Source organism: Vulpes lagopus, chromosome 2, assembly GCF_018345385.1.
Source record: "Vulpes lagopus strain Blue_001 chromosome 2, ASM1834538v1, whole genome shotgun sequence".
NCBI classification, from domain to species: Eukaryota; Metazoa; Chordata; class Mammalia; order Carnivora; family Canidae; genus Vulpes; species Vulpes lagopus.
In genome coordinates, this window is record NC_054825.1 from 67,810,302 (window position 1) to 67,833,034 (window position 22,733).

The 22,733-nt window shown below is 41.0% G+C and overlaps 1 protein-coding gene across 11 annotated transcripts in view; it reads right to left on the reverse strand.

Annotated features, from left to right (window-relative positions):
* Positions 1 to 934: 934 nt before the first annotated feature.
* The window catches only part of SEMA6D (semaphorin 6D), a 55,512-nt gene continuing 33,713 nt past the window's right edge, over positions 935 to 22,733 (reverse strand). For 3 of the 11 annotated variants that reach the window (XM_041742642.1, XM_041742640.1, XM_041742641.1), the window contains exons 2-19: positions 15,323 to 15,486; positions 14,816 to 14,927; positions 14,184 to 14,244; positions 14,015 to 14,077; positions 13,804 to 13,905; positions 13,491 to 13,581; positions 12,738 to 12,857; positions 11,978 to 12,066; positions 11,053 to 11,270; positions 10,812 to 10,943; positions 10,353 to 10,508; positions 10,088 to 10,261; positions 9,159 to 9,299; positions 8,986 to 9,063; positions 8,491 to 8,591; positions 8,073 to 8,129; positions 6,412 to 6,579; positions 935 to 4,643 (exon numbers count right to left, since the gene is read on the reverse strand). In XM_041742642.1, coding sequence (XP_041598576.1) covers positions 3,355 to 4,643; positions 6,412 to 6,579; positions 8,073 to 8,129; positions 8,491 to 8,591; positions 8,986 to 9,063; positions 9,159 to 9,299; positions 10,088 to 10,261; positions 10,353 to 10,508; positions 10,812 to 10,943; positions 11,053 to 11,270; positions 11,978 to 12,066; positions 12,738 to 12,857; positions 13,491 to 13,581; positions 13,804 to 13,905; positions 14,015 to 14,077; positions 14,184 to 14,244; positions 14,816 to 14,927; positions 15,323 to 15,431 — 3,261 coding nt within the window. In that variant the 5' untranslated portion in view covers positions 15,432 to 15,486 and the 3' untranslated portion in view covers positions 935 to 3,354. The remainder of the gene's footprint in view (positions 4,644 to 6,411; positions 6,580 to 8,072; positions 8,130 to 8,490; positions 8,592 to 8,985; positions 9,064 to 9,158; positions 9,300 to 10,087; positions 10,262 to 10,352; positions 10,509 to 10,811; positions 10,944 to 11,052; positions 11,271 to 11,977; positions 12,067 to 12,737; positions 12,858 to 13,490; positions 13,582 to 13,803; positions 13,906 to 14,014; positions 14,078 to 14,183; positions 14,245 to 14,815; positions 14,928 to 15,322; positions 15,487 to 22,733) is intronic. The other 8 variants (XM_041742644.1, XM_041742643.1, XM_041742646.1 and 5 more) reach the window with 8 other exon arrangements.

A 22,733-nucleotide genomic window follows, 5' to 3' on the forward strand; every position in this document is an offset into this window, starting at 1 on the left:
CTATAAAGAGGGGGCAAATTGCCTCCCACATTTCTTTTCCTCTCAGGAGAGGATCCTTGCAAACCATCCCTCACATCTACATAGATGAGAGTATGCCGTGATAGCAATGAAGCAGGACTCCTGAACGCCACTGAACTAACCCTGAAATTCCGCATTCTAATTAGATGACGCCGTAAAGGAGAACCAGGCCCCAGACAGGAATAGACAAAAAGCTCCTACTTTTGCAGAGCTGCTTGCTGGGGTTCTGGGAGAAAACATGGCCAGGGAGGAGGTACACGGGGGCTTGGGTCAGGAGCAGAAGCTGAAGGGAAGAGCACAGAGATTGGTACGGATACCCCCATGGCCTCCCCAGAAGTGTTGTGACCCCCTCAATACCCACAAGATGCAATGACAGCAGCCACCAACTCACCCCATGCCAAAGGCAGGACCAAATGGGATCATAATTTTGTTTTCCATTTCCATATTTGGGGAAGGTATCTCAATATAGTCTATTCAATTAAAACAGTGGAATTGAGAAATGCCATTTACCAAATTGCAAGAAACGTTCACAGGAACCTGGCTTGTCAGCTGTAACTCTGGACTAAAATGACATCAAAGTTTTCATGTGGGAATACAAATCATGCATTCTAACAAATGCCTGCTGAACTAGAAGGGTGGACAAGGCGAGTCGCGGGTACGTCTGCCTGAAGCACTTGCCCGCTAACGCGGGCACAGTCCATCTGGCTTTCTGACTCGTTTCTCAGTTTCTCGAGGCTTCTATCAGTATTAGCTTTCCAAGAAGAGAATGGCGGTGGAACCATGACCAAATAGCAAGTATTCCAGATACGAATATTCTGGTACATTTTAAAAGAAACTCTCAGTGGTGCTGACTGACTGTAAAATATCCTTAAAACATGATAAGCCATAAACCTCTTCAATATCAAGAGGCAGAATATAATGATTTGTATATTTTATTTTGACTTTACATGCGGTGTTAAAAACCCAAAGTACATATTATTTACACATCCACAATACAAGTTTACAAGATATCTATACATGTTAAAGTACTCTATAAAACAGTATAGAGCCACTTCACTTTAGGGTTACTTTTTTATGCCGTACCATTAAAAAAGATACAATCTGTGTTTACCTTTGCACAAATGGATAAAGCATTTAAAAATTAAATTAACAGGAGAGAGACTAGATTTTATGTTAGAAATTTCAACATAAATACTGATAGAACTCACATTACAAACTACAAGGCAGCACAATGTTACAAAATGTTATCTGGGTTCACATAGAGTTACTGTTCCATTTTCCGCACGCTGGGATTAATATTGGTAAGGTGAATTCAAACACGTTTGTTGGCGGTGGGCTGAGTAGTGTTTACCGTTGGTTGGTTTAATTTATTATTAATCTGTAATATTTTAGTTGCAAAGCTGAAGTGTTTCAAGAACAGAAGTTCTAGTTTTTGAGCTTCCAGAGATCTCAGGGAATCACGTTCTTTATAAAACAATATTCTCAAAGGAAAAGAATAACTGTATCAGTATTCTACAATCTGTATAAAAATGCTCTGGTCTTCCGCAACCCATCCTCCCCCAAATAATACATATCGTCAGTGTTATCACAAGAAATCAGTTGAACTTATTTGTCTGACTAAGTCAGGAGCGTTCCTCTGCCTTGATACTTTCTAGATTAGGTTCAATAAACCATGGTGTGGTGTGCAGCATTTTAACTGAAACAGTCATCAGGGTTACACATCATCAACTGTAAGTGGCTTCTGCAAAACTACGAATAAATGACTCTATGGTTTCCGCAGGTGTCACATTACCCGAGAAACCTCATTTGACTTCACATTATCACTGTTTCATCCTTAGGAAAGCAGGAGTGGAATGTTTATCATGGCAAAGGATGTAATGCTGCTATTTGGGTGGATTGTTTTACAATTAATTGTTCTAGGCTGTTTTTACGATTTTTTAAAAGTCTTTTCAGGTGCTGGTTGAAAAACATTTACAACTGGCACTCGGTAAATGATGTGCTATACTGAAAACACTTGACATATTTTAGTACTTCTATCATTCTCATGAATAAGGCACAAAATGCACAGATTCAGGTAAACTCACATGTAATATTTACAGTATATTGTCATTACCTGCATGACTTAGAAGAAAATTCTCATATAACACAACACAGACAGCATGATTGCACCACTGTTCAGTTTTCAGAGACTCTCTCTGTTAGGCCCAATTATAATTCCTTTCACATTTCCTTCTTTTGTCTTCTGGTTTGTTTTGTTCTTTTCTCTTGGGGGTAGGAGGAGTTAAAGGAGGAGAAATTTTACCACATGGGAGAAAACCAAACAACATCAAAATAAAACCTTATTAGTGTGTCCAAGGTTAAATACAGTGAGTCAGGCTTGGATTCACAGTGGACAGGTAAATTTTACTACTGAATACTGGTGGATAAATCAAGGATACCTCTTAACATCTCTATCTCCTTAAGCTGGCAAGACTGTAATAGAAGTTTTAATGAATAGCAGCACAAAATTACTTAGAACTCTTACATTCTGGCATTGGGGACCATGTAAGTCAAGTTAATCATTTTGATGGTCAAATCAGCCTTGACTTTATTTCTTTTCTCAAAGCTGAACCCAATGGACTGCTGTGGGAAGAAGTTATTGTCTCTTGTTCAGTCATGCTCAATGTAAACAAGTCCATAGCACAAAAAGATGCAATGGGCACCAAAACAAATCTTAGTGGGTACAGAACACACACAATCACACGCACGCACACATGCGCGCGCGCACACACACACGCACCACAGTTCATTGGTGGCATGAAAAAAATGCCACTCTTGAAAAAAATGCTACAGTTTGGGTCAAAGACTGAATTTTTAGCAAATTGTTTGGTAATCTACAAGTTCGTTTCTTTGAGACATTACCATTGTTTTTTGACATTTGTGCAAGAGGCAAGGTGAATGCATACAATTAAAATGTTCACATTTAATGGGAAGACCACACATAATGGTAGTCTAAGTTGAACCCATTTTCAAGTATTTGCTCACAGATTCTTCTGAGTACTGTATCAGCTCTCTATACTGGTAGGGTAGCCCCTGAGAGCTACGCATCTCTTTAGCTTCAAACAAAAGAAATGGAATGACCAGCACCTTCCTTTGTTTTCGGGCAAGTACACAGAAGCTTCGCTGTAGTAGCTACATGTGGCAAGTTCTGATGTTGCCAAAGCGAGAAAGAGTTTCTTTGGCCACTTGGTTCTCTTAAAATACAAGGGAGTCTCTTGTCTGAAGGTACCCTTACAACATCATCCTCTCAACAACATGGACAGGATAAAGCCACACAGAGAAGAGCACACTTGAGGCCTAGTAAGTGTATTTGTTCAGTGGTCTGACAGATGTGGTTTGAGGAACAAATGAAGGCTTTGGTGGCACATCAGGTTTTAAGGACGGTGTCCTCTTTAGTCCCGTCCTAGGAAGGGTGCCATTACTGGTATAGCTGCTCTGTCTGGAGAGGGAAGGCTGCAGATGAACACTCACTGGTGCTCCCTGAATATAGTCCACCTTTGCCCCAGTGGGGGTGGGCACATACCCACCACGGTTCATACTAGGCTGTCTGGATAACAAAACACCATTTGGTGAGTTTAAGTTTTTAGGCATAGCAGATATAGAGTGCCTCTGGGAGGAATTTTTGTGGTAACCCCTTTGTCTTTCCAGAGAAGTCATTGGGACCCCAGGAGTGGTGGGGACATCCACTCGCTTGGTTGGGCTATTTCTGGGGAGAGTTGAAGGAGGAGAGTATAGGGATGCCTCCCGGTTAGGGACCTTGGGCGGGACCTCAGACATAGGTCCCACAGGATCCAGCATTAGGGTCTGGTGGGCCATCTGGATATCTCCCATGATGGCTTTGGGGTTGCTGTTTGGGTCATTTAAATGCTTCAGGAGATCATTGAGGGTATTTCTGGAATCCACAGAACGCCGGTGATCTCTTTTACTGGATGACTTTGTAAGTGGGTGGTCAATGTTTTGAAGCTTCTTTTCAGCTTTGTGAGCATTGGAGTTTGAGAAAGACGTGTTGTAGTCATGAGTAGCATTAGGAAGAACAATGGCACTGGGGATATGCCCATGACTTAATGGGGAATGGGGTGGTGGACTAGATGGGAAAAACTGTGAGGTTTCTTTCCTTGAAGCCCCATGGCCATGGGCCTTATCTGAGTGGCTCTTCATGGCCTGTAGGGTCTTCTGGTGAAGCACAGGAGTTGACTCAGGCGTGGGGAGAGCAGCCAGTTCGGGAGGTTGGCCTCGATGGTCCATCACCATGGATTTGGTATCTCCATTGGGTGGCAGCTCTTTCCGACTAGTCAGCAGGTTACTGTATAATTTGGGAGAATCGATATTCTGTTGATATTCCTTGACCGGGCTGTCAAAGAGACCATTCAGTTTGGCAAAACTTCCACTGGAGTCTGTGCACGACTGGGCAGATTCTGCATCCTTATGAATCTTTCTGTTTTTCCGAACAAACATGTCACGATAGCAGTACACTGCCACCCCTGCAATGAACGCACCCAAAACAAAAGCGGCAAAGACACAGGTGATGAGGACGTTCATGTGGACCATCTGGTTGGACTCTCCCGATTGGACTTCCCATCGCACACCTGCAACAGACACGTAGGAAAAGGGTCTGAGTGGGGTGCTTCTTTCAAACCATATTAGCCGGCAAATGGCTTCCATTGAGCCAATACTGCCTTCACAATGGTCCATATGCTTAGCTTGGAGGGTGAGGGAAACTCTAAGATTCCATCTATATATTTTTCTTTAATCATGATCGGATCCCCAGAGACATACGATTGCTGCAAATGCTAGGATAACTCTGATCTCCCACCGATCCATATGTGTCTTTTTCCTCTTTTCTCTCTTAAGTAGTTATTATGTAACATTCTAAATTTTAAGAGTTTTCTGGTCTAAAAATTAGAGTTAGAAAGCACATATTTTCTAAATGGCCAATTTAGAAATGTTTTGAAATATTCTGTCTTATGATTTTTCTCCTAATTCATGTATCAGGATTACAGGGCAACAGCTGGAAATAGGAACATGTATGGATTGGCATAAACGTACATTATGCTAAGATAATTATGCTAATATAATTATGCTATCTTCACTACAATAAAGACACATAATTGGTTCACAAACTAAAAGCATAACAATGACCTGCTTGGTGATTGTTAACTACAAATATGTACTTTCTTGTTTGCTCTGATATATTTTTTTCATTCCATCTTGGAGTGAAGTACTCTTGAATTGTTTGCTATGAAAGAGATCCAGATAGTCTAAAGAAGTATAATAGTTAAGCAATATTATCCAACTGTCTTGAGATATTTAAGAAATATTTAAGTTAGACTAGAAGAAGAGTGGATTAGTTTATAGTTATTGGGATTTTTAATGCAACCACAGACATCTAACAGTCAATCAAAGAAATGTTAGTTTAAGAGGTATCCAAGTCTGTTACATGCTATAAGCACAGCTATCCCAGGATAAGGTAAGTCAGTAATTTTGAAGGTTCTGTTGCTTTAGGTTAGTACTAAGGCCTTTGAACATTAGTTGTTTTTAATCAATGTTTGGGATTATGGAATTCAGTGGCATTGGGAAAGACAAAGAAAAGAAAGTAGAAAGAAATGATATTACTAAAGAAAACAAAACAGAAAGAATGATTATAAAATTGTTTACAATGAAAACATATAAAACTCAAATCAACACATATAAATCATAAATGACAATGTACTGGCATAAAAACTGATTGGAAACCTGATACCACAGTCTACTAAGCCCTGGAGATTTTTTTTTTTTCCCAGAGTAATATGTCTAATAAGGTAACTCAACAGGCAGCTGTTTTATAACTGCTTCTATCAAGGGCTGGAAACGATAGTTATGGACAAGGGCTCTGTTATGTTTTATTGCTTGTGACATTCAAGCAGCTCGCTAGCACCTTGCATATCCTTTTCATATTACATTTGGAATCAAAGCTAAACAGAAGGCTGGGAAAGGCTCTTCGACAAAACATCTGATACCAAGATATTTGCAATTAATGAGTTATGTGTTTTGATGTTGTTGGGGTGGTCCTGGTAATTATCTGACATTGAGCAGGCTCTCAGCACCTTCCAGCAGAAACCAACACAGACTAGATTGTCTGAGTGGCTATCTTATCACCTCCCTTTCTTTCAGGGCTTTCCACCTCCTTCATCTGTAAAGGAATGCACTCCAATACAAGCAAGGAAACTGGAGTGACCACAACCAGGGGAGGTGGCATGAGCAACAGCAGGGCTGTTCCAGCCCACTTCTAGGAAACCCTACAATCACCAGCTCCTCACAGGTATCAGGAATCAGGTTTCCACTCAGCGAGAGATGAGTTCCCTGGTGAGGCCTTACCCTTTGGGATACCTGATAAAGGATCAGTAAAATCAGAAGTGTTTGGGTCATCTTGAACTACAAATTTCCGGGAGCTCGTCAGTTTAGGTCTCCAGGTATCAATCACTTTAGGTGTAATTTCTGGGATACTTGCCATTGTGGTAACAGATGATGAAGATACCTCCATGTCTGTGGTGGCAAACAGATTTTTATTAACGTGGGTAGTGTTGACAGATTTCTCTGACTGCTCTGTTGCATTTTTAAGTAAAGCTTAAGTCAATTTTATGAGAAAGTCTGTTCGAGGATTTCATAAAAAAAAAAGAAAGAAAGAAAGAAAGAAAACATCCAAAGAGACTACACCAAAACTCTTTCTTGCAAGGGAAAAAGAAAAACTAAAAATTAACCACGAAGACAAATTAAACAGATTTCAAAATTAGAGACACTCAAAATGCTCCTACCAAAGCTCCTATGGTGAATAATGACCCTCGTGGAAAAGGTAATACAAATCCCAAAGACTGACTGCTACTTTCTCCATCTCTTTGTGAGACGGCATTATTCTGTTTCCTTTTGTGCATAGTTTAAAAGCGTTTTCGTGTACTGTTGGACACTGTATGTCCTTCACTGAGGAACCTACAGGGTTACTTCATCAGGAAAGACTTGGTTAAATCCTTGTAAGCACTTGATTTTTGTCCCGATAGAGCTTTACCGAGGACCTCCCGTGCATCTGTGCCTTGAGGCCTCACACTGTCCACGGTAAAGCACTGAAGCAGGGAGGATCCTTGCCTGTGCCTTTCAAGATGCTCAGGGAATTTCTTCTGAAGAATTAGCAGCAACTCATGCAAAAGAAATGGCATTTATAAGCTGCATAGGGATCTTCTGATATGTAAGATCTGCCATCCTTCTCTCCCTTCTGAGGAACCAAACTGCTGTGAGTTTTAGAAGCAGCAATAGGACCACAAGTAACTTAACCTCTTAGCGTGTATGCTACTCATTTCCACAAAGTAGATTTTCCCTCGGGATGTAAGCATACGGTTTTAGGTTAAAATTCTGGAGACCCCCATCCAGACCGGTGCAATGGTCGCAGATGAAGACTCCAAAAGAGATACAGACAGATGGGCACGGAGAGCCTATGGAACACCTTCATACGCCAGATACCAGCTTCATTCAACGGGAGCCTTTTATACACCACTGAGACCACAACATTCAAAGATTCCCGGGATCACCGCAAACCATTCAAAAAAAGATGTCCAAAAGTTAGAAATACACATTTTGGGGAAATGTGTATTTGTTTACTAGGTCGTAGGAAAGGTGAGGAGAGAAGGGGGAAATAATGAAATCCTGCCATCCATTAAGTATAGATGGCCAGAGGGAACATCCACAATGCACAGGGGTGAGAGAGAAGAAAGCTCGGGTGGGCGGGCGTGCAGCTGGAATGCAGTCTATGTGAATCCATTGGGTTTTTCTTACGAGATGTGCCTTGGTCAATGATGAACCGTTAACATGCTACACAGGGGTGGAGTGCTGAGTAAGAAAAAGTCTTTCAGTACCATCAGTGGGATTATGAGTCAAAGCAGAAACATGAAGGGCTGCCAAACTGCGCAAAAGGAGGGGAGAGGGGGCTGAAAATGCTGAACTGAAGGAAAGAAAAGGTTGTTAATTCAAAAAAATTAAAAAAAACTAACCAGATGTTGGACCGCCAAATATTTTGTAATCTGGTGTAGTTGAAGTAGGCAAAATTTCTAAAAGAATTAAAGGAACAAGTAATCAGTAAAAAGTAACCAAAAGAAAGCAAAAATTTATGAATTCCAATTAACTAAAAAAGTCAAAAGAAAAGACTATAAATTAAAAGGTTAACCTACTGGTCAGACTACCTTTCTCTAGATTTTCTACAAAATTGTAAATGGTGAAGGAAAAAAAAAAAAAAAGTAAGATTCTCCTCTAACGTATCCCCATGACCAAACAGCTCAGCTTTTGCGAAGTTTAAGTTAAATGCTAGGTGGTATGTGTCCTGAGTCATTAAAAGGCTGATTGTAAAATAATGTTCACGTGCAAATGTGGTCAAAAAGAACTGTCAGAAGGGAAAGGAAGATCCAGTCTTACCATGGCAGTCCCCTAGGTGGGCCGTGTTGCCGTACTCTGTGTCTTGTTCATATCCTCCAGCACTGTGGTTATGGAAAGCAAAGAAGTCTTCGGTTAACAGCCTTCATAGGGACACAAGTGACAACCAGAGCAGAACCAAGAACACAGATTAGTAAGAACGGGCAGAGAGAAAAAAAATGGACATTTCAACACAGCTTGCTAAAAACGAGTATTTCTGTTCAACATCTGGCCCCTAGAATGTTTAAGAGGGGAGAGAGAATTGTCGGTTCTCTCCATTCATTTCCCTTAGGTATTATCCTGTCTACAATCTTTTTTCTTGTTTTTCTTTCTTTTTTTTTTTTTTTACTTCTCCCATAGTTACAAAAAGAAAAGAGGTGAAGAAAAGAACAAAAGTGGTACAACTGGAATTTTTCTAAAATTTCTAGCTTTAGAGACCCCCGAGAAGACAGATGCAGCTCTCAGAAGATCTTGGCTAATGTGACAGAGGATACTTACAGCATCCCTGGGGTCACTCTGCCACAGGCCCCCTGGCTTAACCAGCCACAGTATGGGTCCCGAGATGCAACACAAGACCTGTATAAAACCAAACAGAACGGAACTTGGATTTTCTCATTATCAAAAGTCATGATGCTGCAAGACTCATGGTAAGGAAAGAAATACCAGCTTACTTCTTACAGGATCCGTAACGCTCGCAACGGCTGAGAGGGAGGCGGATGACGCAGCTAGAGAATGCCACGTACACGGCGTGATGGTCTTTATCCAACTGTAAGGAGATGACCCTTCTGTCTTCCTCATTCTCAGCATTGCACCTGTATTTTGGGATACATTTTGAAGCCATATTCTTAATAAGTCGAAATGGACAAGGCAAAGTGGGGTTTGGTTTTGCAATTACTAAGAGCAAAGAGGTCCTGAGAAATATCCTCAGTAGCCAACCAGTTAAGTACATAGTTTGGGAAGTAATAATTCTGCATTTGAACTTCTGCTGCTCTGCACAATTGGTTAATCTTCAGGTTGGACAAAGGGTTTTTTTAAGATTGCTTTCTTGTTCTGGTGATCCAAGGAGACTGTGTAAAGACCACTTTAGACTACTGGGAAGAAAAGGGACAGTGTTTCAATGCACTTAAATCTTGCTGTGCTAAATGTTTCTGGATCTCTCTTTAGTCTCCTTTGCTCCATTTCTCTCACCTACTTCTTGTTTTTTTTTTTTTTTTAAATGGTCTAGTTATCTTTTATATCAGTGGTTGGGAGAATTGTATTGCGTGTATGTGCATACTTGCAACCAACTGTCTGCGGCAGGTAGCAGCCTAAAATAAACCTGCAGGGTATGAGGGGTGGGTGCTAATGTGTTCTCATTGTCCACAGCTGAAAAATGAGGGCTGAATTATTTTTAAACTCATTAACTTTCCACCATCCTAGCCCTGGTGGACTTGGGAAAAACAACAAACTCAGGATTTATTTCACTGAGGGGGGAAAAACCCAAAACACTAATATTGCCAAACCACTGCTAATTTGGGGGGCTAAAAAGAAATTACTAGATGAAATACACACAGGAAACTTTTGAGCAGTGCTGAAAAGCACTCTCATAAAATACACCTACTTTGCTTGGTTGTATGCTTCAATCTCTTCCAGTAATACACTGTCATTCAAAGAGAAAGGGCTGGTCTTTGCCAAAACTTTAAGCACCACACCAGCTTCAGAGCCAACAAAGATGACTGTGTAGTTCTGATGGGGCCCAGCAGTGTGGTCAACAGCGATGGCCGTCAGTCTGTACCTGCCAGAGGAGGTATGTCAAGTCAGAGGGGGGAGGCCCACAGGATGAGAAGGCATTAGATGGGAGTGGGCTGCTGTTTCCTGAGTCTTACCTGATCCGAGTCTTTGTGAACCAGGGCTCATCGGCAATGGGTGGTACGGCAGCGTCCATTAGTGGATGGGATTTGATGAACGACAGGGTTTCGTCAGGGAAATCTATGGAGGTTTTATAAGCTTCGGCAAGGCCATGCTTTGCACAACAGCCAGGCCTGAAAGGAAAACAGTGTGACTTTTCCCCCCTCAAAATGTATCTAAGGAGTAAGCGTCTGCTCTGAAAGAAGAGGCCCAGAAAGAAGGGGGAATGAGCCAAACCAGAGGGGGAGCACAATTTCCCTGCACTCAGCAGGTTCTCCCCACGCAGGGCTCTGTGTCCTGGCTCCGTCCGCAGAGCTGCCAGGGGGACCCCTTCCTGGCATGGGAGGCTGGCCCCCCTGCTCTCTGAGGATGGATGCCTCCAGTGACCAGAGGGTTTTGTTAAAGACAATAACCAGTTTCTGTCTTTTTTTCTTTACCTTGGCTTGGGTACTTTGTCTTCAGGGACTGCTGTCCAAACAGAATCTGGGGTTTTCTGTTCTTTAAAGCGTCCTTTGAATACTTTTTCAATGTCATCCATGCTAAATGCACACACTGCAGACCCAGGAATGCTGAAAAGGGGGAAAGCATCAGGAAGACCATCGGGCGACAGGAGGCCCGCTCTCGGGTCCCCTCAGCCAGCACAGGACAGCTCGTGAAGTGCCAGAGATCTGTTCTCACCTGTTGAGCTGTGTGGTAAACACCCCGACCACAGTGGGGATGCCATTGATTTGTATGATGTCCGTAATAGACTGCAGAACATCAAAGTAGAAAAACGAATCTCCGGGGACAGAGCAGTTAAGCCGAGCCTTCAGAAATGAAGTCCAGTGTTTCTCCAGGACCCGCTGTGAGCCACCCATGTCATTTTTACATATGCGGGCCACACGGGAATATACAGCCTGCCCAAGGGACAAAAGCAAAGCCACAGGGTTATGCTCATGGAGGGGGGTAAGGGAAACAAAAAGCTGCTATTTAAGGGAGGGACAAAAGACCACTAAAGATAGGTCTGGCTCAAAAGAATCTAGCAATCTTCTCTCTAGGGATTTGTACGTAGGAATGTAAACTAGATTTACCTGTGAGAAAAGAGGGCCATTTTCCTGTCCTGCCAAACGAGCTCCCCAAGAAGTGGTGGGGTGAATGCAAACCATCCCCACGCTTTGTCTCATACTGTTAATGAAAGATGCCATCCTTAAACCTGGCATAACAAGGCTGTGATGCTTTAAAATTATATGAGCTTTTACTGAAGCACACAAAATTGAATGGGAGCCACTACTTTCCATCCTGCCTTTTGATGCTGAGAAAGAATAAACTATCAACAGATTTCTAAAGTGTTAAAGAAGCATCCATAGCTCAAGGGTGCCTGAAGAACACTCTCCGTAGTGACAGAAAAAAAATGAAACCTTCTCAAGGCCCAAGGCTGCTGTTCTCACTCTGGCCATTGTTCAGGTGTTTTCCAGCAATTATTCTCATGATAAGCAACTCACTTCTCTGCACTTGGCCCTAAGTGCACTGAGTGCTAGAAAACACACAAAGAGTATAACCCTACCAAGGTGGCTCGATTCCATGCAGTACAAGTCCATAATACAAGTCAAGTGCATATACTTGCCTTGCCTAAATTATTATGTTCTACAGCAATTTCTCGAAAGAAGAAATAGACATAGTTTCCATATTCTATGGCATGAAGAAAATGTGGCTCTGAAAGAAAAATTGAAAACAAACTGGTTCCTAAAGGGTAATTCAATTAGCACAAGACCCCGGCTGCTAGGCTAGGCATGACTGACAGGTGTAGCAGAGCTCTGTTGAAGCCAGTGAGAACTCCAACACACCAACGAGCTGAAGGAGTCCCAACATGGGTGTGCTGGAGCTTTAAGGAACCCACGGTCTTTCATGTCAGCTAATGGACTGTAAAAAGCCTACAGGAACTGAACTACAGCAAAGGTCTTTGTTTCAACAGATTTATTCATTAACCTATTTAACTAGGGAAGAAAACTTCCTATACTGAGACTAAAAAAATCTTGGTATCTAGACTCTAAAGGACAAAATGGCTCTAATCAACTCTCGCTATTAACCCTGCAGGATTGGGGTAGATGGGCATGGGCAAGGAACATTATGTGCATTTAGACATAGGCGAACTGGCACACGGAAATGAGATCTCTCTTTCTGGGGGTCAACCAGGACAAAATTGTAGAGGAATCTACTTTCCTGACATGGCGGCTAATCTCCTCTTTCCAATGTCAAAGCAACTTGTTCTTGCTCTAAATAAACAATATAAAGTCATGCACTGAACCTCCTGATGCCATGGCTCCTGTTCCCACTTGGCCATCCCAACCCCTTGGTGATCCCACAACACTGCTTTTCGAAGGTACCTTTTATCCATTTGGAATCATATTTTATTGTACGAAGGGCAGATCCATCACCCATGCTTCGATAAATAACAGCATCACTGGCCAAGAAGTCAGCCACTGTGGCAGAATATAGCTTCCCATCTGAAACCAGAGTTATAATTTGGGTAAAATAACCATAATTATCCTGTAGTGTGTTATCCCATGTAGTGTGTTATACCCTTTGGAGTGCTTTCACCTGTTATCCCTTTTTATGCAAATAGGCCTAGACCTGAGGCTCATAATCAACCTGTGACAGGTTGCCCCATGGTATTACCTAATTTCACAGATTAAGGATTTAAGTATCAAAAAGTTAAGCAACTTATTCAGGGTCATTGACCTCATTAACAGCAGAGCCAAGTGTCAGAACACTTATGCTCACTTTTATTTTATTTTTTTAAGATTTTATTTATTTATTCATGAGAGACACAGGGAGAGAGAGGCAGAGACACAGGCAGAAGGAGAAGGCTCCTTGCAGGAAGCCTGATGCGGGACTTGATCCCGGATCCCAGGATCATACCCTGAGACAAAGGCAGATGCTCAACCGCTGAGCCACCCAGGCGTCCCTTACGCTCACTTTTAAATCCTCATTTTGGAAATCTTTTTTTCATAGCTCCTGGACTTCGAAATACCTATATCAAGGTAGCTACCCTAGTTATGAGCTTTTTTCTTTCTTTAAATTCCTTTTTACCTTCAATGTCATTAATCATTTATATTCATTACACTAAAGGGTCTTACCAGCAAAAAGGGCAACATTGGTTTGTCTGGCATCAAATGGGCATCTTGCCAGGCCACTAATTTCCTCTCCATCATACTCTAAGGTATTCAACTATAAAAGAAAAATAAATAGCTGGTGTCACATCTGTTCAATGTACCTGTTTGAAGGCAATACCGCTTTATTTGTACTGAAATTCTATTTGAAGAATTTTGTCTTTATTCTTCCATAGCATTAGGGATAAATGGGTTATAGCAGAAAGGATTCAACTCTAACAGCATGGCAGCGAAGAAAAAAAAGTTGATAAAAAAAGCACACCGTATGAAATATACTCACCCTATAGTATCTGCACATGGGATTGAATGCATTGGTGCCACACACAAAAACCATCTCATCATTTCTTGGGACAAATACTTTAATAAAGTTGTGGCATTCATCCTAAAGAAAGTGATAATTAAATTACTATTAGACATTCCATATGCTGACATGGTGAGAGGAAGCCCACATAAAGACTAACTCTGGCAGAGAACTCGTCTGTTTTACTTACTTTATGTTTGCCCTTCATAGCACAGTTTTCTCGGTCCTGTTGTCTTGACCGCCATGTCAGTTTCTGTATTAAGCAAAACCAAAGTTCAATGTTTTAATTGAACATTTTTGGAGGGGAGGGAGACATTATTCAAATTCCAAGGGAATGTAAAGAAGTTTCATTTGCTCACCTTGCTTGGTATTACTTCTGTTTTGGGGACTTCATTTAAGTTTACTGTATAAACTTGATCCCTGTTGGAAACAAGGCAATAAGTCACATCATGTGAATGCATAAAAATGTTAAGCTCCTTCTTCCTATTTTATTTTTACAGATCTGCCTTTATTGTATTTTGGAGATCATTTGGATTTTTCTCTGTCTCCAACAAAGTCAACAAAGAGTACTTTTTCATTAGTGAGACGCTTTTTATCTATCATTGTAGTTATTAGGGAGCAAGGAAAGCTCTTCTCTTCAGGCATGGGTCAAACTGCTACTTGGTATTAGCATAGGCATACTTCTAATATTTGCTCGAATAATTCTAAGTTAAAAAAAAGAATAAAGAAAGATTTTTTTTCCCCTCTGCTGCTTTAGGAATACAGAATGGTGTATGATTTCTTGATGGCAGTAATAAAATAGCACCGCTGAAGGCTTTAGCTCTGTATTTTGTTCGTGGTACACAACACTGACTCTTCTCGGTGAATATTTTTGGCTACTTGCAATTTTTGATCACAATCACATATTAGTTTTTCATGAACTAGACACATTAATGCAAGCACCACAAGAGAAAAGAATTTTAATCTAATAAACCAACGAGAGGAAAATTACCTGCCAGCAATATAAAGTGTGTCTCGAATTTTCAACATCAGCTGAAAGTCCAGCCTGTGCTGGGATTCATTGCCTGAAGGGCGTCCTCTAAAAACCGGATATTGCCTTGAATCTGCAAGTAAAAATGGGCTAAACCATCAGTCAGGATTATGGAGCTGAAGAATCAATATACAGCATTGATTAGCTGTATATACTAGTTGTAGAAGGGTTTTAACTAAATTCCTCTCTTAAGGTCCTGAATATAAATGAATAAAAGACAGTGAACGTTAGCAAATGGTCTTTTTCTTTTACCAGAAAATATATAACCTGTACATGGGTTGCTTGAGAAAAGCAACTAACAAAGCTGTCCCATTTTCTCCAAACACTAAGCAATGACTCTGGATCAATTAATATGCAAAACAGTCTTAAGACATATAAAAAACTCTTTCTAAAAAGCGACACACTTAGAGAATCAAAACCAAAAAAGCTCCCTTCTCAGAAAAGAAGCATGTTCTTTAGATTACTTACAGTGATAATCAACAGTATTGAGGGGTTCATCATCTTCAGGAAAGCTGACTGCCCTCAGCTGGGAAATCATCAGGAGCAGCATGTAGGCACAAAGCAGGAAGAACCTCATGGTGGGGCCAAGATGAAGTCAGAGCAGCCCCTCCTCAGAAGTCCCACTTAGCTACCTGAAAAACAGAGACAATTTGGGGAGATCTCTGGTGTGATAAAACTTTCTCATCTGTAAGTGGTTCAGTTTTCACCATGAGCTCTCTCCAGTGCCCCCCTCCCACCAGGAGCCCTGGCAGCAGGTGGGGGTGAGGTAGCTCTCAAAACAGGCAAGACACGGCAACGTGCCAGGCCTGATTAAAGCATCTGGTGAGCATATTGAAGTTTTAGGCACATTTGCAAGAGTTTTTGAGGTAACTATGTATGTCATCACAGCAAGATCACCAGAACCACAAACAGAAACGCTGGCTGCTGACTTGGCAAGAAGATGGGCTAAGTTGGGATTAGAATTTTAATTAAACTCCAATCTGCTTCCCTTCCCCCAGCCTGAAATACATCCAGTACAGCTTGTCTCTGCACCGCCCATCCCCAGCACCCCCCAACCCCTGCCATAAAATGGCCAAGCTGTCTTGCAAAGATCCAGGGAGCTGATGGTCCTGTCGCCCCTCATCAGATCTTTGCTAAAGGTATTGCCAAATTCCAAGCGTTACTCAAGCCTGAGCCCTAAATTCTTAAGTAGAACAGTTCTCTTAGCTTACTAAGACAAACATGGAAGCAAGGACATGAATGACACTGAATTAGGGTGAAAGAGAATTAAAAGAAATGAAATGATTTCACGATCTATCAATGAAGCAGGACAGAACTAAAGCAGCACAGCTGACACCAGACCACTAGGGAAGTCTCCTTTTTACATCAAACCATTTGGACACAAACCAATACTCTAAGTATGCCTGTCCTCTTAGCTTTATTGAACTTTAAAACCATAGGGGTCCTTAGGGACCATCTAGTCCAGCCCCCTCATTTTTCAGATGAGAAAACCATGGGCTGGAAAAATTAAGGGACTTAATAAATTTCAGGGAGCTATTTAGAACATGATCAGGGTACAGACTCACATCACCTGAGTCTCCATCCATGCTCTTTTCATCAACTTAAATGATGAAATTAAGTGACTTTTTTTGTTCAAAAATATAGCATTACAAAAAATCTTTTTGAGCTAATGAATATATCCATTATCTTTATTGAAGTTTCACAGGTGTATGCATATGTTAGATTTTTATCAAACTGTACATTTACAATGTGCAATATATTGTATGTCACCATCTCTTCAAAGCCCATAGCATTAATTGCATAATATTATCTCTCAAAAATTAAAAAAAAACCTTCAGCTGTTATTACTTTATTAAAAAAGAAAATTAGGGCTCTGCTGGGCCAATGGGATGGCTGTTTTGAAACTGTAAATGCCCTACTGTGTAACAATACTACCCCGTCCTTGGTCATATGGTCACTTACAGGTACTATACTGAACAGTTATAGCATTTAGCTTTATCTCCAGCCTCATCTACCTAAGAACTTTGGGAGATATCATGAGAATCACTTCAAATTCTGGGTGAGTCCAACAACTCAAGTGGGTACTTACTGTGCCTCTTTTATCTTCTCAATGTCAAACACACAGATGCACAGGCATGTGAGCTATGCAAGGCTTTCAATGTTTGTCTAACTAAATAGAAGCCATGTACATTTGAGTGTTTGAATCCTAGCTTTGCAAAAGAGAGAACGATATTGCAGTATAGTTTTTCTTAATGAAGAATTAATCCAACAGTAAGTTAACACATCAAAAATGGCCCGCATAAAGCATGGTGGAGTGGGACCTGTGGCAGCATCATTTTGTACTCAAGTCAAAAGAGTGTGGATGTTGGCGGTAGTCTAACTTAGGCTTGGTTGGAACTCCACAATTACTAGCTGATTGACCGGAGGAAGCTTCTTCCATCTCTCTGAACATTCATTTCCTCATTTATAATATGGAGATAATACTACCTTATTCACTGGGTGAAAAGGAAGTAAATGTCCGGCTCTTATAAATTCTGAGCAAAGTTAGTCCTCCTCACCCACTCCTTACTGAACACCATGCACATGACCTTGACCTGAAGAATTTGGACAGAGTCTGGGAAAAAGATGCCCTAAAGTATTAAAGCTATTTGGCCATTTTTTCCCCAGAGAGTTATTCTAAAATACAAAAGGATTATGAGGTATCTGGATGGCTCAGTCAGCAAAGCATCTGCCTTTGGCTTGGGTCCTGATCCCAGGGTCCTGGGATAGAGGCCTGTGTCGGATCGCCTGCTCACCAGGAACCCTTGCTTCTCCCTCTGCCCCTCTCCCTGCTTGTGCTCTCACCCTCTCAAATAAATAAATAAAAGGGATACTTGGGTGATTCAGTGGTTGAGCGTCTGCCTTCAGCTCAGGGCGTGATCCTGGAGTCCCTGGATCGAGTTCCACATTGGGCTCCCTGCATGGAGCCTGCTTCTCCCTCTGCCTGTGTCTGCCTCTCTCTCTCATGAATAAATAAATAAAATTTAATAATTAAATAAATACAATCTTTAAAAAAGATCAAATGCAAAAGGATTATATTTAGAATAATTTTTACAACTTGAGCCTATTTTTATCAAACCTAGAAAAGAAGGTAAAAAAAATACTGTCAATCCTACCATCCTAATGTAAAAACGATAATGATTTGGTTCTAGTCTTTTTGCCACATGCACATATTTTCAATGATGACAAGGTGACCTCTTATAATGTACCACTTCTCCTGCAGCAGAGTCTTCCTGTCTTACTTTTCTACCATTTTTCTTTCTTTTCTTTTCTTTTTTTTTTTTTGCCATTTATACAGACCCTGGAAAGTTGAAGTAGTATAAAAACATGAAATGTTCCCATAAGAACAAAATTCTGCTATGACATCAATCCCAAACTTCATTCTCTGGATGAAAAGTCACTGGGTGTTTCTGCTAGGTGTCAGGGAAAAAAAAATCAGGAACACCAATCAATTCTAAAGAAACTTAGAAATATCTGTGTGAAAACAAGAGGCAGACAGCTCTGTGAATCTCTCTCCACCATGACAGGTAAGTGAATGGTTCACATCATGAGGGCAGAATCTTGATGTCCCAGACAGCAGGACAGGGAGGGGCCCTCACCAGGAAGGGTGTCTTTCACATCTGTGATTCCAGCATTGAGGCTGAGGGTGAAATCACTGCTGACTCACTGGCAAACACCAAGTTGCCGGCTGAGCTATCATTTCCTATAATTCACGCATCTGACACTGCAGAAAGCAATTTCTCCTCATACCCTACCCCCACCCATCTCATCCTCTAAAAATAAAGCCCCACCACTAATTGCTTCCTGTCCCTGCATAAAGCTTTATTTTAAAAATTACTTTCAGATTTGCCATAGAAATTATAAATGGAAGTATTTACTGTAAAATATATACCAAAGTAAGACTAAGTTGGGAAGGGAAGGATCTAGAAATTCCTGAGAGAAACAAACGAGGGAGATTTATTTGCGTAGAAGCCCCTCAGACTATCTGTGTTTGACCTTATTTAAGGAAATATCTCAGAATTCCAGGGCTCGGTAAAATCATGAGACTAGTTATGCTGAAGAAGAACAAGTCAAGAGGCAGGACAAAATGTTGGAAAAGAATACAGACCTTGGGATTTGAAAAGTCTGGTTCAAACTTCCTTGCGCCATTTACTGGCTCTGGGATCTCGCTTAGGTGGGCTTCACCTCGCAAAGCCTCCGTTTCCTTAAGTGTAAGTTAGGAAAATTGCCGTTACTACCTTACAGGCTCTTCTGAGGATTAAAGGAGACAACCTATGTAAAACACCTAACATAGAAGAATCTGGCTCATAATAAATCGCTTGTAAATTTTAGTAGGTATTATTATGACTATTACTGTTACCTCCTATTGGGCAAAAATGACCCCAAAAGGGGAAAGAAATGCTCACTCTTTTATCTCGTACAACTATTCACAAACCACTTATGTCATCATCGCAATGACAGGAGTGTTCTGAGAGGGTAAAGGTACAGCTTCAGATGGGGATGCTTCTGAGAAGGAGGGAACCACCTTCCTCATGCCTAAATGAGATTTCTCCTTCCAGCCAGAGAACAGGGGAAACTGAGTAAGTATATTTTGTCAGTTTTTGGTATTATATATAGGCATCTCCCACGTGTTTCCAATGTTAAAGCCTAAATATAATGAGGGAAGCTCTTGAAAGCAGTTCAGAGCCGCCAAGACAGCAAGGCTCTGAGTCGCAGAATCCTTGAGAAGGGCGGGTGCCAGGAAATGAGCTCCAGACTTAGCACATGAGTTCATATTATGGGGTTTGCTGATTCTTTCTAAAGATTTATTTACTTGAGAGAGAGAGAGAGAGAGAGAGAGAGAGAGACGGACAGAGAGAAGTAGAGAGGGGGGAGGGGCAGAGGGAGAGAATTTTCTAGCAGACTCCCTGCTGAGCATGGAACCCAATGTGGGGCTTGATCTCACCACCCTGTGATCATGACCCGAGCTGAAACCAAGAGGTGGATGCTTAACCAACTGATCCACCCGGGTGCCCCAGGATTTGCTGACTGTCAAACTACCTAAAGATGAGAGTATAGCTAGGTAGAAAAGCTGGATTTTTAGCAGTATCAAGTTTAGGGCCCACCCAGGAGTCCCAGTAAATATCTGCAGGCTTTCTTTTGGACCTCTGAAGATCTATACACTAAGGAGAGGAGGCAACATGAGGTAGACCAAACTGCACAAAAACTCCAATGTGGTCTCCAAAAAACTAAGTTCTGGACTGAATGGATGTAATCTCTTCCCACTCCAGCTCCTTGAATAAAAGATAAGGTGAGTCCTCTCTAGAGGAAAATAGTATTATCTGGAGACTGTAATTTTTTAATACAAAATTCTTAATTTTTTAATTAAGTAATTTACAGCAATTGCTAGACTTTCCAGGAACTAAAACTAAGAGAGAAAGGAAGACAACAGAAATAGGCCCACAGGTAACCCAGATATTAGAGTTATGGGATGTAGATTTAAAAAATAATTATTTTGTCCAAGAGAATATATGACAATACGGAGAATTTCACCAGAAAACTGGACTCTATTAAAAAAGAATTAAATGGAAATTCTACAACAGAAAAAGCACAACCATTAAAGCATCTAAATAGATGTGTTTAGCAGCATATTTCTTGTAGCTGAAGAAAGGATTAATGAACTAGAAGATGGCTTAATAGAAACTATCAGACAGATACATGGAGAGCAAGGGTGTTGGGAAAAGCAGACGAGAGAGAAAGAGACACCTAGGATCTTAGGAAAACATCTAATGTCAAAGTGGCAGTGAGCGAAGACAGAGTAGATGGAAGCAACATTTGATGAGACAATGGCTGCATTCTTTTTCAAAACTGGCCAAAAATCATAAATCTCACATTCAAAAAACAAGAAATTCTAAATACAAAGAAAAACACAAACACATCAAAGTCGAGACGCTGAACCAAAGACCAAAAAAAAAAGTGTTAAAAGCTAAAAGATATTATACCTTCAAAAAAGCAAGAATAATACTAACAGCTGTCTTATCAATAGAAATGATGGAATCCAATAGACCATAGAATGACATTTTTTACAGTCCTGAAAGAAAGTAAATTCTCAGGCTAGAGTTCTATTACTAGCACAAATATCCTTAAAAAAATGAAGGCAAAATAAAGACATTTTAGACCGACAAAAGCTGAGAGATTTATTGTTAGCAAGTCCTCCAGACTAAAAGAAATATTGAAATGGAGTTCTTTAAGTAGGATAATGTACAGGGTTGGTTAATAGAAATTCCTTTTATAGTTATAGAATAGTGGTCAAATTTGGAATTAATAAATCCCAGATAAATTGGTATAGAGTCTATGTCTCCCTGAAAATTTTATTAGTGCAAAGGAAAAGAGACTTCAGAAATGGAGTAGGCATACTTGAGCCCCAGCCCAAAGAACCCAGATAGATACCATGCTGATTTTATTTTTTTATTTTTTAAAGATTTTATTTATTTATTCATGAGACACACACACACACACACAGTCAGAGACCCAGGCAGAGGGAGAAGCAGGCTCCATGCAGGGATCCTGATGTAGGACTTGATCCCAGGACCCCAGGATCATGCCTTGGGCTGAAGGCAGGCGCTAAACCACTGAGCCACCCGGGCTGCCCATCATACTGATTTTAAAGCTCTGCCCCGGCCATCTTCTGTAGATTCCACTTCTTGAAGAGGAGCTTTTCAGACTCACATACTGCATATACCTTGGGATCTGAAAGTGGAGTTGGTTCCTCCCACTTTCCCAATTACTCTTCCTCATCTGAGAACTTCATGCTCTTCAAAAAAACAAACAAACAAAACAGAACAAAAACAACGCCCCTCCCCACCAAAAAAACCCAAAACCTTTCTATTTGGGGTTTTGCCTTTCCTCCTCCTCTTCAGCTGATAACTTCCTAGTCACCTTTTCTAAGATAAACTTTTCAAAGACTTTAGTAGCCCTGGTCTATACTTCCACTCTGGCACTTGTCATCAGCTTTAGCTTCCTCACCTCAAAACTCATAAAGTCAAGCACTGCATGCTCGATTCTCAGTCTCTTGTCCTTCCATCTTTCTTGTCTGGCCACTTTCACCCTGACTGCTCCTTCTCATCAGAGCCATCAGTCTCCCAACTGATCTTTCTTCTAATTAATTAGCCTTCCTCAATCTTGACATTATCACTTTATCCATCTTAGATGTAACAGTCATTAGTCAATCATTTCAATAATACTTCAGCCTGTATTCTAGACTTCATCCTTTGTATCCTTATCAGACTTTCTTGAAAACTTCTTACCTGAGATGAATTCAACCCTTCATCTTCTGTACCTGCCCCAGAGCAGCTGAACACCAGTGAAGACAACCACATCCTGGGACAATTGGGTAGTAACATCACAGAATTCTTGGTCACTGACTACAAGCACCACTATGATCGGAGGGGATGCTATGTTTCTCTACCAGGTTTGCCCACTCCCCAAATGAATAAGTTTAAGCTTTCCTTATTCTCTTCAAAGCCCTCATCTGATCCTTCCTGCTCTACTACATTCTTTCCTGCTATCCCATAGCTACTTCACTAAGAAAACCAAAACCATGAGATAGGAAATTCCTCAATCCCCCATCCCCTTCCCATTACCAGTGAGATCCATTGGCTGCATCCTCATCTAGCTTTTCTTCCTCCTGTCCTGTTTTAAGAGGAGTTTTCACTCCCCAAGTCCTCTCTATGTTCTTTAAACCCAACCCTTTCTGTCTTTCCTGGAATAGAAAAAGCATGGATTATGTTTTTCTCTTTCTGGTAGAGTCTCTAACTTTTTATTGACTAAATACTATTCTTCAGCACTTAACTTGTCTAAG